The sequence below is a fragment of the Mixophyes fleayi genome, chromosome 11 (genome assembly GCF_038048845.1).
Source record: "Mixophyes fleayi isolate aMixFle1 chromosome 11, aMixFle1.hap1, whole genome shotgun sequence".
NCBI classification, from domain to species: Eukaryota; Metazoa; Chordata; class Amphibia; order Anura; family Limnodynastidae; genus Mixophyes; species Mixophyes fleayi.
The window spans coordinates 37,214,429-37,230,329 of NC_134412.1; the positions used below are offsets into that span (position 1 = coordinate 37,214,429).

The window sequence follows — 15,901 nt, forward strand, 5'->3', positions numbered from 1 at the left end:
CCAGACACAGGAAACATTGCAATAATTAATGCTTAGTTGTTGCGAGAGATGTGGCACAAAGTAAGTAACAGATATTAATGGGAACTCTAAACCGACTGTCCCAGCAATTAGGAGTTGAGTCAGTCTATGTTCTGAGTCCTGACAAATGCACTTACGCAATGTTTAAATAATAAAACAGTTAATATCCAATATCAAGCACCAAAAAGAGAATTGGCTGTTAGTAGTGTAAGTGATGCTTGTCCACAGAAACTGTTAGTTCAGTGAAGTAATCAATGTACAGCTTCCCAAGCAAACCCACATGACACTGAAGCAAGATGTAATTTTCCATTGGTGGCCACCTAGTGGGTTGCTTCTAATAGTTAGACATGGTGTAATAAAGACTGCAAGATTTCCATCTGGAAATGTGTACCACCTCTGATGTGTTTTGTCTGGTTTAGCCTGATTTTCTCAACAAACAAATTAGTACCCAATGTTATTTTTTCTATTAAATATTACATATTGCATCAATTGCATACAGCAATTTAGAAAACATAGACACCATATTCTTGCTAGTTTTCAGACATATAGCATGGAAAGACTTTTCTCTGAAGCTCTGTCACAATATTTGAGATTGCTAGGATTTTAATTAGTGAATAATAACATAAATGGATAGGTATCAGGTACCCCAATCTGTGCCAAGTGAAAGACTCATTGTTTTTTAAGTTAGAGACATTGATTTCAGAGGGCCTCAAAGAGGTGCTGGAATTTAATGATTGGTAGAAGCTTAAGATTCCAACTCTAAATGAGTGGCATTTGAAATATGATTTTTACTTTTATAGATATAAGAGGTACTTAAGGATTTCTTAGCTTCAGAATATCTAACTAATATTATAAAATTATGCAAATTCATGTATGCTTAAGTGGAGGTATTGTGCACCTGACCTTTAAACCAAACCAGTTAAGAATCATTTCAAAATACATTTGATCATGCAATCTACCCTAGTTTCTACCACTACAAGGGGGAGGGGGTTCTATCACTGTGGAAGCTGTTTAAATTGTCGGACACTCAATTTTAAGAGCACAAAACCCACCAAAGAATTCAACTCCCAACAAACCAAACAAAATTACAAAATCAATGATAGTTTGACATATGACAGCAGCAGTGTAATATACATCATGGTATGCCCATGTGGTTCACAATAATTGGGGAGAACGATAAATCCTCTAAAATTAAGAACACCTGAGGAATATACATAAAGGAATGGAGAAGCACAACTTATTAAATCACTTTAAAGAAAAGCATGCATGTGACCTGAGAGGGCTCAAATTTCTAGCAATTTCGGAAGTGTAAAGGAACTGAAGAAGGGGGACTACATAAACATAATAAACAATGAGGAGCTCAAATGGATATTCACATTAAAAACCATGCACCTGAGAGGACGCAATATAGACAACAAGGTCATACCATCAATAAGCAATCATGCATATGATTAATCCAAGGATACTTCCACGCACCAAAAAATGTATATTACAATCCACCAAGTGGGAACTACATAATCCACACTATCCTGCAGCTCCATCATGTAGGGACCCCCAGGTCTAGCACTAACACCCTGAGGGGTTAATAAGGACCTGTCACAATTGCTGATTCAATATGGACAGCTCCTGTGGATATTTCGCTGTGTACTATGCCACAATCAAAGGAGGATACATACAGATTATCTGAAAGATACCTAACAGAGCATGGCTTTCTTGACCTTGTGACATATTCATACAAACTCCAAAGTTCCCATCTACACCATCAAATGGGAAGATAATATAGATGCTCTTTTCAAAAAAGCTTGCCATTTCTGATTACATAACCCATTAAAAGAGGATTCTAGATATTGCCTTTATTCAACTTCATTATTATACAAGTAATACAAACTACATGACTGAGGGCACTTTGATTCAATCTCTACAAAATGCAAATATAAGTTAGTGGAGATCAAATACAGGCAACCACATGATCCAAGTCCTCAAGATTATTGGTGGATACAGAAGACCAACGAGAAGAGAACAATGACACCATATGCCTCTAATAAGTGTCACCGTCCATACTGATCCTGCATTCATCCCTGAGGAAAGCTGTAAATCAGCTGAAACACATTGAATAAAGGACAGTTTGTAACAACTTTACTCTACACAAAGGCAGTTTTACACTTGTAAGAATGACACATTCAAAGACTGATTGCTCAGAGACATTGGTATCCAGAAATAGCGCAGTAGAACGCACAAAAAAACAATAAAGACACTATCAACTTTGACATACACTCAGAAGTAAGAAATTCCTAGGGATCGGAACAAAGCTAGAGGATGCCAATACAGCAGAACAGGAGAACTGTTGATTTGGAACAATTCGCTTGTTTTTAGACAATTTACTTATACAAACATTGGAAATTACCAGATACCATTTTCACGTTTATTGTATCTTTTGGTACTCATTACCATCACATACAGTAAAAATTAATCATTTTGTAAGAGATAATATCGGAATTAAGGAGAAAAAATTACCATCAATAGGAATTCAGCTACAACCAACTCTGGGGTAATAAATCTCCTTTACCTTTACACAGGCTATATAATACTATTTACTTGCTGTGGTTCACTCTGTCTTGGATATAACTAACCCGTCAGCAGGAACCAGACTCCAAGCCTTGTCGCGCCCCTGGAGCTGTCCAGCCAGTCTCTCTCACCATGGGCTACATGGACTAAAAAGAGGAGGAAGGAATGTAAAGCAACGGGCATGGTGTATGGTGTTACAACCCCTTAATCTAAGCCATATCTGAACTGCACTTTTTAGCCATGTTGTTATCAGGAAGTATCAGTGTTGGAACCATAACATCTCCTTGGAAAAGTACTCCAGGGGTTAAATTCCACATCCACAAGGAACACTCAGGATTTGAGTGAATAAAGCAACTATTGTTATTTCTGTTTGCTCCCTATTGTCCACTAGTGAGCTCTACAGACAGCCAGGAGCCGAACCCAGCAGGGGTCACCTGTGGGGAGACACCTGGGAAGGGAGGGGAGGGGGCTGGATAGTGTGAGAAGCCCACTAATTGAGACCTTTTGCAGCTCCCCTGGGCAGGCAGTTCCCAAGGTAGGATTATGAGGTGAATAAAGAGGCTACCCTGGAAGCTGGACATGTATGTGACTGACATTGGCCAAGATGTGATGCTCTGCCAGAGAAGTGCTGTGGAACCTATCCAACTGGATTTATTTGAACTGATTTGCTCACCTGTTGGACCTGCTATCGTTGAGGGGCCATGATGTATTTAATCCTGTTCTGCAGAATATATCATACTTCTATTTTTCCTCTAATACCATGTCTAAGTGATTTGGGAACCAGGTATCTTCATAGTATTATACTATAGTTTTGTACTAAATTTGCAGAAGACAAATTGCTAAACAAGTCCAAATGTCAGACACAAAACATAATATCCAGATAATACTGCAGAGATGATATGTCTGCATGACCATGCTCTCATTCAACAAGAATGTAGATCACAAAATTGACCACAAACACATCTACATTTTTGTATTCATCGGGTATGACTAGCATCCCTCATTGTTGATCCATATCTTAGTAGGGAATGCAAAGAAAATAAAACATGTCAGGCCTGAGTCATTGAGAAGAGCAAAGCAAAAAAAGGAGTAAGTTTGAACCTTGGCAAAACCATGATACATTGGAAGGGTGGTAAATTTAAAATACGATGACAGATTTATAGTTGGGGTAGGGCATGTCCTAGATCAACTTTAAATTTTAGTGTAAAATAAGCTGTCAAGTATTTGTGTGCTACATAAAAAATCAGGAAGTATTTTTCTTAAGTGCAAAATAATAAACTAATTTGCACCCATTGCATTGTAACATGGTTTTGTCCAGCAGCAAACTTACTCCTTTTTTTCTTTGTTCTCCTTAATTACTCAGGCCCAACATGTTATTCATAAATTAATATAGTAAAAATTGAATCAACGCTTCATTCTACCTCAGTATTTTCCAGCAAAAGAGGATGCTTTTACATTATTCTGAAGGCATTGTTCAATTGAATGATAATATGATAATTACATTGCTGTTGTGATGCCACTTATATTGTGCCCTCATTGTTTTAACATTGATAAATATTATGGCTACTACATATAAAACTTTACTATTAGTTTCAATCCACATAACACATTTGCTTGTTCCACTAGGATGTGAGAGCTAATGTGATTAAAATTTGCAAATTTCTTGGGAAAGATTTGGATGACGCTGCCATAGATTCTGTCGTAGAACATTCCTCTTTTAAAGCTATGAAGGAAAACAACATGTCCAACTACTCTGCAGTGCCTGACAGCATCTTTAAAAAGGATACTGGAACATTTCACAGAAAAGGTAGAGTATGTGATTGGCAATTGTCACGAACATGCTCTCAGCTGCCGTGACTTTGGGGTGTTTGCTGTATGAGGTCACACACGATTTCAGCCTGCAGTCTCTCTCACCTATCACACAGGTTCTAGACCTATGGAATCGCCCCCAAACACAGCGCTCTCACACCCCCAGACACTTCACAGTACAGCCACCACCTATTGGGTACGGGCAATAGGACCCCAATATACTGTCCCACACTGGCACACAGGCTTCTAGTTCCACAAACTTGCAAGACTCACACCAGCACACACAGGGTTAACTCTTCACACCTCCAGACTGTTACACAAATGTACATACAAGCACACACAGTTTGCGATCGCCCCCCCTAGCAGACACTTGCTGCCGACGGCTGCACAGTATGTGCAGGTCCGTCCAGCCGTGACAGGCAGGGACAGTGTGCTGCCCTGCTGCTCTGAAACACAATCAGAGCAGCCGGGCAGCACACTGTCACGGCTGGACGGACCTGCACATACTGTGCAGCCGTCGGCAGCCTAAACTGTTAGAAAGGGGCGTGGCCTAAATCACCCCCCCCTAAATCGCCCCAGGTACGGTAGTTTTCTAGATCCGCCCCTGTTCTTTAGAGTATCAAGGACGCAACTTATTAAATTTTAGATTTAATATACAAAAGGTACAGGGCATACAGATAACAAAAATAGCGAATAAAGATTTGACATACAAATAAAAACTTGCGAACAGTTATAAAACAAATGGGATGAAAGTACAGAGCATTACTTACAAATAATAATCTGTATGCCTGGGGCAGGCAGGAAAGATGGACAGTCCTTCAATTAGATTGATTCCCCAAGAAGCTGACAATTTGTCCCTCCAGACACAGGTTTTTAAGCAAACTCAAATGGGACGGCATTCACAGGGGCAGCGTGAATGCTAATGTGGAGGCGGAAATGTCCCCTGGGTGTTACCTCAGGTTTGGTCAAACTATTCCTAAATTTTGACCTGTTGGTAATTCCTCACAGATATATCTCAGAGAAATAACACCCCCCTCAATAAACCGGTCATAATCTCCCGCACGTTTAAATACCAAACATAATGGAATTACAACAATATCCAATCTCATCCTGAAATACATGTGCCTATGGCTGTTCCCTGTGTAGTTGGTATCTATATTTCAAGACCCTTGTGTGTTTTTTGCCCCTCAGTACAGAGTGGCATCCAGATTTCCCAAAATATGAAAAATTAATTAATTTCCTTTCAAGTTCACATTTCTATATACCTGTATAGGCTTTCACCTGCTGTCTACCAGGATCTCCTCTAGGCGTATGGTTCTCCAATTTACACCCGGGAGTTATTTACACTATCTATTGAAAGGAAGTCCATTAGCTAAGGAAATACATGATCAAATACAATGGATGTCTGTGATCTGCATATCTAAAGCTGGTCTCTTCACACAGGGTTTACCTAACTCAATTATCTCCTCCTGGGCTCATTTGGTCACACCTTTATCTGAATTGAAGATCAGATTAATTTAGGTATTCATGCAAAGATTTATTTTGGGTCCTGACATCCAATATTCTATTTCAGCATATGAGATTTATTATCTCACCCTGACATCTCCCCCCTTCAAGAGATGGCATGGGCATTGACTGACAGGTCAGTGCCCAAGATCATCTCATCTAATTTCCCCCTGGGTCCACTGTAATAGCTGCTAGCTGGCTCTCACTAGGGTCTCTGGTGGGATGGGTTAAGAAGGATTTAATTACCTCATGTGGCTGGGCCTCCTGATACTTACATATCTCTGGGCTAACCTCTGTATTCTTAAGGGGTCCTATCTCTTGCACTGCAGCTACTAGATCCACTGGCAAGTCCTTCCCCTCATCTGGCAATCTACAGACTGTTAGGGCACACGCATCACTGTCATTATGAGCCTTCAACCGATTATCATGAAAATTTCTCTCTATCATCCTGGCAGGGGGATCATACCACTGCTTCTGGCTTGTCTGGGCCTGCATCATGTTCTCATGTACCAACCCTGTTACAGTGTGCACTTTGTCTCTAATTCTCATGTCCTCTAAGTTAAAGCCTGAGGGAAAAATGGCCTGGGATTCCTGACCCTGCCCTTCTAGGTGGGGACATACAGTAGCAGGGTTGCTAGGCCCCTCAGCTACCCTCTCTGTGTTGCTCACTGTCTGAGTCTCCTTGTGGGGGCTGCCTGAAAGAACGCCTCCTTCCCCTAGAAACACATCTAAGTGGGAACCCCTTAAGTTTGGCACAGCAGAATACCTACTTCCACTCTGCCCTGCTCCCCAGTTACAACATTCCCTGTCAGTGGGACACACTATGCAATTCTTATCTTGGGGGCTAGGGAACAGGACACTCCCCTCCCCCATGGACTCATCTATCTGGGGGTGTAGAGTAACAGGGAGTTTGGGCCCCTCATCTATCTCCTCTAAGCCATTAGGCGGCTGGCTAAGTGAGTGTGGGCTAGCAACTGACCCCCCTGTCTCTATAGACAACTCAGATGAATGGTTAAAACTCAGATGTAGATCTAAGTGGTGAACATTCAAACTACAGGTCCCAGCAGCAATGTAAGGATTGCTGTCCCTCGCTACTTCCCGTTGGTCACGACTATGTGTCTCATCCTCATGCTCAACCGCTCTGTGTGCAGCTGGTTCAGGCACAGAATACACATCTTCACTCTGCCCGCCCTCCCAGTTACCTTGTACAGCATCTTCTGAGCATATTACCTGGGTAGAAACATTGTCTTTCTCTAACACAACAGAATTAATCACATGGTCATCTGTCACATTTCTAGTAAGCATAATATCTAGACCCGTATTAATGCCAATATCTGCAATAACAATGTCCGCTATCCCTATCCCATGACAAGATGTCAGTGTAAAAACAGGTTTGGATTCTAACGCAATACTGCTATTGACATTATCCTCTTTATAGTCATTAGATACAATAAGACATTCTCTTTCCTTATCACATCCTGGCACCTGGAAAGAAAAAACATTGGTATCTCAGCTGATTTTAACACAGTGACATGTGAGGCATTAACTTCCTTACACATTACACTAGTAGGGGTTTCCAAATTACCCCCTATTACCTCGGATTCTTCCCATAGATCATCATAATTGCTAGAGTTAACACTGTCACCTATCAGCTTCTCATCATCACATTTCACTAGCACAGTACCAGATGCAAAATGATCACAGAACATTCACATCATTGACAGGTTCAGCATTATCCCATACTACCTGGGCTGAGTCACACGGTGTAACAGAATTAGAGATAGTAGGAACAACATTTGCAGGAACATACTGAGAATGTAACCATCCAAGATCAGTAACTACTAAAACATTTGTGGGAATATCTTCAGGCACTTCCATTTCTCCCCCAGAAATAGTCTTCTCAACAATTATGTCCTCTTTAAAATCAGCCTCCTCCAATAGCAAATTCTGTGCAGCCTCTGGTAGTATGCTGCTAGCATCATCAGCTTCCCCCAGCAGAGTAAATGGGGCCTCTGGATGCAAAATCTCGGTAGCATATTCCATGTTATCTGTAGCTGGTAGGGGCACATTTCCCTCGTGGGCCACCCCTATAGGCTGGGCGATTGCTGCTCCAGCTTGTGAAAGAAGCTGCTGCAGATGCTGCCTTTCGTCAGCCACCCGGCGACACTGATCTAGCCAGAATGGGGTATGAAGCCCACCCCGGAAATATACCTCTTCTTGAGCATAGTCAAAACATTCCTCTGGCAGTGCAGCTGTTCCACAAGACTCATCTTGTAGCCCGGAATAAGAACCATCATACGATACTCGCTGAAAGGATGGATCGGGCTTTCCTGTTTCCAGTCGAGGTGTTCAAGGATCTCCCAGTGTGTCTTGTTGTGGCAGGAGAAACCTCGCGGCTGACCTTCTTCAATTAGCTCTGCCATACTCATCATGGTAAGTGGATTCTATGGATTTATGAAAATGTACCTACTTGGATCCTCTGATTCAGTGACATTATCCACACCTTGATCCTCTGGTTCTGTCTTGGTCCCCAGCTCAGGTTCCATATCACATTGCTTCTTTGCATCATCCTCCAATAATGCGCAAACCAGCTCCTTTTTAGTTTTATCCGTCCAGTCGAGACCTCGCTGCTCACACAGGGCAATTAAAACTTCTTTGGATTTTTTCTTGTAAGCAGCTGCCATCCTTGCAGCCACTTTGCAAAATAAAAGATAGAAAAGAAAAACAAGAGAGAAGGGGAGGGAACTGCTTTGCACGTATGTCTTTAAAAATAATACGCTCTGAGCTTTGTCCTTGTAAAACTATTGTATTCCTCGCAAGGTTACAATCAGTTTATAAGTGCAAGGGTTAATTGCTTAAACCATGCACTCAATACTCTTAAGAAATTAAATCATCCCACCGCTATGCCACCAATTTGTCACGAACACGCTCTCAGCTGCCGTGACTTTGGGGTGTTTGCTGTATGAGGTCACACACGATTTCAGCCTGCAGTCTCTCTCACCTATAACACAGGTTCTAGACCTACGGAATCGCCCCCAAACACAGCGCTCTCACACCCCCAGACACTTTAAGGTACAGCCACCACCTATTGGGTACGGGCAATAGGACCCCAATATACTGTCCCACACTGGCACACAGGCTTCTAGTTCCACAAACTTGCAAGACTCACACCAGCACACACAGGGTTAACTCTTCACACCTCCAGACTGTTACACAAATGTACATACAAGCACACACAGCTTGTTAATCAAATGTATCAACAAATCACACACTGGCATTCCAATGGTTAACCTGGTCGAGCGATCTCTTCTAAAAAGGCTATGGATTCTTTAGAGTATCAAGGACGCAACTTATTAAATTTTAGATTTAATATACAAAAGGTACAGGGCATACAGATTACAAAAATAACGAATAAAGATTTGACATACAAATAAAAACTTGCAAACAGTTATAAAACAAATGGGATGAAAGTACAGAGCATTACTTACAAATAATAATCTGTATGCCTGGGGCAGGCAGGAAAGATGGACAGTCCTTCAAAGCAAACTCAAATGGGACGGCATTCACAGGGGCAGCGTGAATGCTAATGTGGGGGCGGAAATGTCCCCTGGGTGTTACCTCAGGTTTGGTCAAACTATTCCTAAATTTTGACCTGTTGGTAATTCTTCACAGATATATCTCAGAGAAATAACACCCCCCTCAATAAACCGGTCATAATCTCCCGTACGTTTAAGTACCAAACATAATGGAATTACAACAATATCCAATCTCATCCTGAAATACATGTGCCTATAGCTGTTCCCTGTGTAGTTGGTATCTATATTTCAAGACCCTTGTGTGTTTTTTGTCCCTCAGTACAGAGTGGCATCCAGATTTCCCAAAATATGAAAAATTAATTAATTTCCTTTCAAGTTCACATTTCTATATACCTGTATAGGCTTTCACCTGCTGTCTACCAGGATCTCCTCTAGGCGTATGGTTCTCCAGTTTACACCCAGGAGTTAGTTTGTGTTTACACTATCTATTGGAAGGAAGTCCATTAGCTAGGGAAATACATGATCAAATACAATGGATGTCTGTGATCTGCATATCTAAAGCTGGTCTCTTCACACAGGGTTTACCTAAATCAATTATCTCCTCCTGGGCTCATTTGGTCACACCTTTATCTGAATTGAAGATCAGGTTAATTTAGGTATTCATGCAAAGATTTATTTTGGGTCCTGACATCCAATATTCTATTTCAGCATATCAGATTTATGCTCTCATCCTGATCAGATTATGTGATAGACGAGGATAAAGCTTGATGTTCTAGGTGTATACAGATGATGTAATGCATGAGGATGAATCTGGATGTTCTAGGTAATATCAGATGAACGAGGGTGGGAAGGGGTTGACACACATAGACAATGTGCACTGCTGAGATTGAGCGCATTTCGTCTAATTCAAGCTATGGGCATCTCTTAGGATTGTGTTTTTTAGCTGTATTTAGCTGTATCACTTGCACCAGCTACTGATCAGATACAAGTGCCGACTGATAGTGAAGACTGACAAGTATGCATGCCAGAACATGTGTTTTCAAGTAAGAGAAACTATAAAAATGCATTTTATGTGCAATAAGCATTAAGAACATCGTGAATGATGTATATCATCTAAAAAATATTTTTACATGTATTTGTAATAATGATTTTAACATTATAGTATTAATAGTTGTTAATTAATTTTATTAAAAAAATGTTTCATGCATTCTGATGGGACTTAATATTGCACATATACATGTGTGTATCCTGCAATGTGTTGTGTCTGTCTGCTTACAGTAAGTAACGTATAGCCAGAGTGTACTTATACCCATATTTAAATGAAAATGAGATCCGCTTGTACTTGAATACAGGCGTAGGTGCTTGCAAGTAAAGCAAGTTACGTTCACATTGCATTCAAAGATGAATTATGTCCTTAAAATGGTGGTAAATAAGCTCCATATTCTATAAAATAATATTTGTTTAGGAGAAAATTCTATAAAGGAACTCTCCACATAAGGTATTTTTTTTAAACATACCACAATACAAATCACTCCTAGGTCAGATATTTTTCTTCATTGAGAATAATGATACATATTTTTGTAATACTCTGCAGTACATGTACAACTGTTTTACAGTAAAGTATAGAACATCATCAATATCTTTTGTACAATATGAACTTTAAAAATGCTTACACATTCACTCAAAGACATTCTCTCACCAGGTGTCTCTGGAGATTATAAGCATCACTTTACTCCTGCTCAAGAAGAAGAGTTTGAAAAGATTTACAAGGATTGTATGAAAGACATCAATTTTCTATTCTAAAAATCTGATGAAAATAACCAATTCTCAAGAAGTTTCTTCTGCTCATTGGAACAGTATGAAATGACAAAAAACTTGGGAATACTGTCACACACATATTCTGCATTGAAATATCACTTGCTTATTGATATATAAAATGTATTGTAGAACGAAATGTTATGAAGACACACACAATTACAGAATATTTTTAAGCATGTCTTTCTCATAGAATTAATCTTAAAAATCTTTTATAAAACAATTTGTACATTTTAGCGTCTATATTAAATTCTTATACAAAATATATAAAAAGGTGTAAAAGTTATGGTTTAATTTTTTTTCTGGGTAGTGTTTTATAATAATAAACATTTACTAATAGACTAATTGTTTATTAAGTGTTTGTCCTCCTTTGGACCTCACTCCTAGCATTTGCTTTGCACCCTCATATTAACATAGGTGGTGGTAATTCTTCTTGGACTTCCTCTGTGACATGAAGCCAGAATAATTATATTCTGACCTATTGAATCAGGCAGAATGGATTAGGTCTTCCTGGACTTGTAGCAGCTGTCTCCTTATAAACTACACAGTTCAGCTCCTGGTTTAAAGTAACAAAGAGACACCCACCTAATTTGTACATGAGAGGACTGTTATTCCCACTTTCCCTTATTTATCTCAGTACCTTCTGTGGAGCTAGACACCACATTTCTAAATCATTAGAATAGGTGATGTCATTAGAATAAGAGAGGCCCAGTACAAATGTAAAAGACAGTCTCCCCCCCAACCCATACACACACACACACATACACAATTTACCACCATCTCCCTAGTTCTGATGGACATAGGTGGAACCATGGCACACTGATGGAGTAATGGCACACTAAGTAAGTGCATACTATGCCCCTCCCCTGTTGGTGGACTGTGTTCTCACCTACCTGGTATTGCAGCATTCACAACCTGCTGATTTCTGATCCTGGAATGTTTGGGCCTGTTTGAAAAATGTACACAAATTCTGAAAAGCAGAGAAATATGTGAACACAGTACATAACACAGATCACATAATATATAATAAATACAACCAACCTTCTAATAAATCACAAATTATCCTTAATTTTGAGAATGAAAAAACAGCCTTAAAATTACATCGGTCATCCCAAAATGCCTCCACATCCCCCTTACTTTCTTCAAAATTCTATGACATGCCACTCAGGTTCCCGCATTGACAAAATACACCTACATACAATCAGACTCAAACAAGCTCTAAGATCCCTCATGTACTACAAAACTCCCCCACACGCTCATTAGACCTCCTCATCCCATCAGACTTCTCCAGATGCCCATCAGTCCTACCTGTCCATCAGATCTCCACACATGCCACCAGACCTTCCCACATGCCCCTAACATGTTCATCAGACCTCTCTATGTGTCCTTTACATGCCCAGGAAACCTCCCACATGCTGCCCAGATCACCACACATGCCCATCAGACATTCCCACATCACTTGCATGCCATCAGATCTCCCCACATACCCCACAAACTTTTCCACAATTAAACTCACAGACTCCTTGAGAGACCTTCAAACTGTCACTGGTGACACATTTCAGAATGAGATTGGTTGCAGTCAAAGCAATCCATCCTTGCCTCACCGTGCAGCAGCGGTGGCAAGAAGATGAGTGTGATGTCCAGTCACACCATCACTTGACTGAGATTATAACAGTGGCATGGGAGGGGGCCCGGCTGTCAGTGGAGTGGCTTTACCAGAACCGTCTGGTAGTTTAGCAATAACTCAATAAAATCTCGCTTGTTTCTTTTATGTGCTCAAAGATACCTAATTGTCCACTGAACGCATTGCATCTCTACTTCATTGTCCTTACCACTGACCCACAGAAAAGCGGTCTTTGCTTATCTTTGCAAATACACATGAAAATGTGCATGATCGAAACAGTGAAATATCACTTTAAAGTGCAACCTAAAAACATCTTTTCTTTTCATTCAAACTTTGAGTACTGAATACTGCTCAATTTAGCTTAATTCACAGAACAGTAATTATGATAGTGAAGGGTTATCAGGACTGTTTATTAGATTTATAATGTTTTGTGTGCTTCAATATTTTTATTACATTGGTTGAAGTGCAAATTTAGGCTAACTAAAAGATGTAATGTAATACTTTAATCTGCTAACCCACAGTGCAGTTTTGATTAGTTTGATTAAATGCCAAGTATTCCAACCAATAACATCTAGTACAATAGCTGACACTCTTAGGAAGTTGGTCAGTTAGCCCCTGACTAGTTAATTTGGTTAGTTCGATCAAAGTATTCAACCACATCATGCCTTATTTAAATTTAAATGGATATGACTGGCTACGGTAGCAAACAGAGTTGAAAACTTTTATCTTTCAAATGAAAAGTGCAAGAGTCTGCATCACGATCTTGTTGTTTGGCTCCCGGTCTTAACAAATGGATCAGTGCAACAGTTTGGTTGCAGAACTAGATAGCACATTGTTTGGGGAACATAGACTGGACACATTATATCTACATTTAGTATATCAGAGACTGTATATGCTTTACAGCATTTGAACAACAAAAAATTATTAATAATTAAATGGAGAAGGTGCACAGTTTATTCACATAAAAAGTAAGTAAATTGTCGTGATGGAATAAAATAATTTATTACACTGTCACATATATTCTATTTTCTATAATTGCATCACCTCTTATAGTAAGACTTGTAATTACAATATTTACAAGACTATCTTTATTTTTATTTGCATGTATATTTGTACGTACGTACGTACAATAGGTATGGATGCTTGTAAAAGTCAATGCTTATGAATAATTACTTTTTTTTATATATTTGGGCATATTGACCTATTTCAAAATGTGCAGTTATTTCAAAGAGTGTTCATTAAATGGCTACATACATCTGTTAATTATTTACTTGCAATTTATAACTTAAAACAATTACTTCTGTTCACATAATTAATTAATAGCGAAGTGTGATAAAATGTGCAAAATTAGCATATATAAAGAGGAGTAGAAAATACTTAAAATGTAACACTTTTGGCACAATGTCTTTCTCAGCTTTACATCATCTGGGGTAAAGTTGCAATTGGAAAAAAATGTCATGCTTATTATGTACAGTCAATTAGTGGCAACAAATAGACAAAGCGGACCATTACTCATATGCAGAGTTCAGTACTTAGGCAGGCAGTACACAGAATCTGGATGCTTAATGAGATACTTTATTAAGTGTCTGATGAATCTAGCAGAATTGTAAGTAATACAACCATAGGGGTTTTGTAAGACGCAGGCACTTAGACAATGGTAACTAGGTAGACAATGATTGTTAAAGGATTTTAATGATGTAATGAAATACATGGATATTTAACAAAATTAAACATTATGGTCATCCAGAGGCAGGAAAGAAAATGCAAAGAAAAGACACATAAAAACGTACACCAACTGTCACAGAAATACCCACGTAGGCATGTGTGGCATGTGGATGTGAAAATATTAATCAAAACAAAACCACTTGGTGTTTCTAAAATGATTAAAGTCAGCCAAAATATAGCTCACGCTCGCTTGGGGCTGTCTTCTTCCCCAAAGTGTGATACTTTAATGTAGTACTGGGTTAGATCATTAACTATAGATGTCATAATATAATAAAGATATCATAAATTGTGATAAATTGTTCTCTCTAGGTGGATGTTATGGTGTAGTTATTGACCAGTTTGGGCCTGAGTCTTTAAGGAGAGCTAAGCATAAAAAAAGAGTAATTTTGCACATGGGCAAAACCATGTTGCATTTGAAGTAGAAGTAAATTTAAAATGTGGGGACAGATTTATCGTTGGGGTAGGCATGTTCTAGATCAAATTTAAATTTCAGTGTAAAAAAATAAAGCTATCAAGTATTTATGTGCTACAAGAAAGAGCAACCAGTATTTAACTTATGTGCAAAATAATAGACTAATTTACACCCCTTGAATTGTAACATGATTTGTCCAGGAGCAAACTTCTTTATTTTTGCTCAGCTCTCCTTAATGACATATGCCTTTAGTGTCCAAAAAATTGCCAATATACATGGTGGTTTCTTTCCATAAGAAATATCACTCTTTTATTGTACTCAGTTGTACTAGCTTCACATGGATGTCCTAATAATGTCAAAGTAAAAAAAAATCAATTGTATTGAGACTGTATATTTTTAGGACAGCTTCATATTACTCAAATCTTATTGGTTATAAATAAACCTTAAGCTACAGGGGCAGCCAACACAGCTTGTAAAATCTAATTTCCTTGGATTTCAGTGAGGACATATATGTCCAGTGTCTTGTATTTTCTTCTCTTTATTGAAGTAATATTACAGATACTTATTATTACAGAAGCATTGAATTCAGCTCCCGATAGGATCTTGTACTTCGTTCTCTTCATTAAGATAATTTTATAGTTACTTGTTATTACGGAATCAATAATTTCAGCTCCCAATATGACCTGATAAGCTGAAAATGTTCATTTTAAAAATGGGTATAAATTATAATTTCCATGAATTTATAATGTAAGTAGTATTAATTACAATGTTTAGGATATGACCTCACGTACTCATTTGCTATCCCACAAGTGGATTCAAATGTTGCAATAATGTGCAATATCTTTTGTGTCACAGTATCTTACAGTAATTTCATATAGCAAGGCAACAAAT

General features: G+C 38.9%; 1 protein-coding gene across 4 annotated transcripts in view; it reads left to right on the forward strand.

Annotated features, from left to right (window-relative positions):
• LOC142106704 (sulfotransferase 2B1-like) overlaps positions 1–11,542 on the forward strand; it is a 38,552-nt gene extending 27,010 nt beyond the window's left edge. For all 4 annotated transcript variants that reach the window (XM_075189688.1, XM_075189689.1, XM_075189690.1 and 1 more), the window contains exons 6-7: positions 4,210–4,390; positions 11,137–11,542. In XM_075189688.1, the coding sequence (XP_075045789.1) occupies positions 4,210–4,390; positions 11,137–11,237 (282 nt within the window). In that variant the 3' untranslated portion in view covers positions 11,238–11,542. The remainder of the gene's footprint in view (positions 1–4,209; positions 4,391–11,136) is intronic.
• The last annotated feature ends 4,359 nt before the right edge of the window (positions 11,543–15,901 follow it).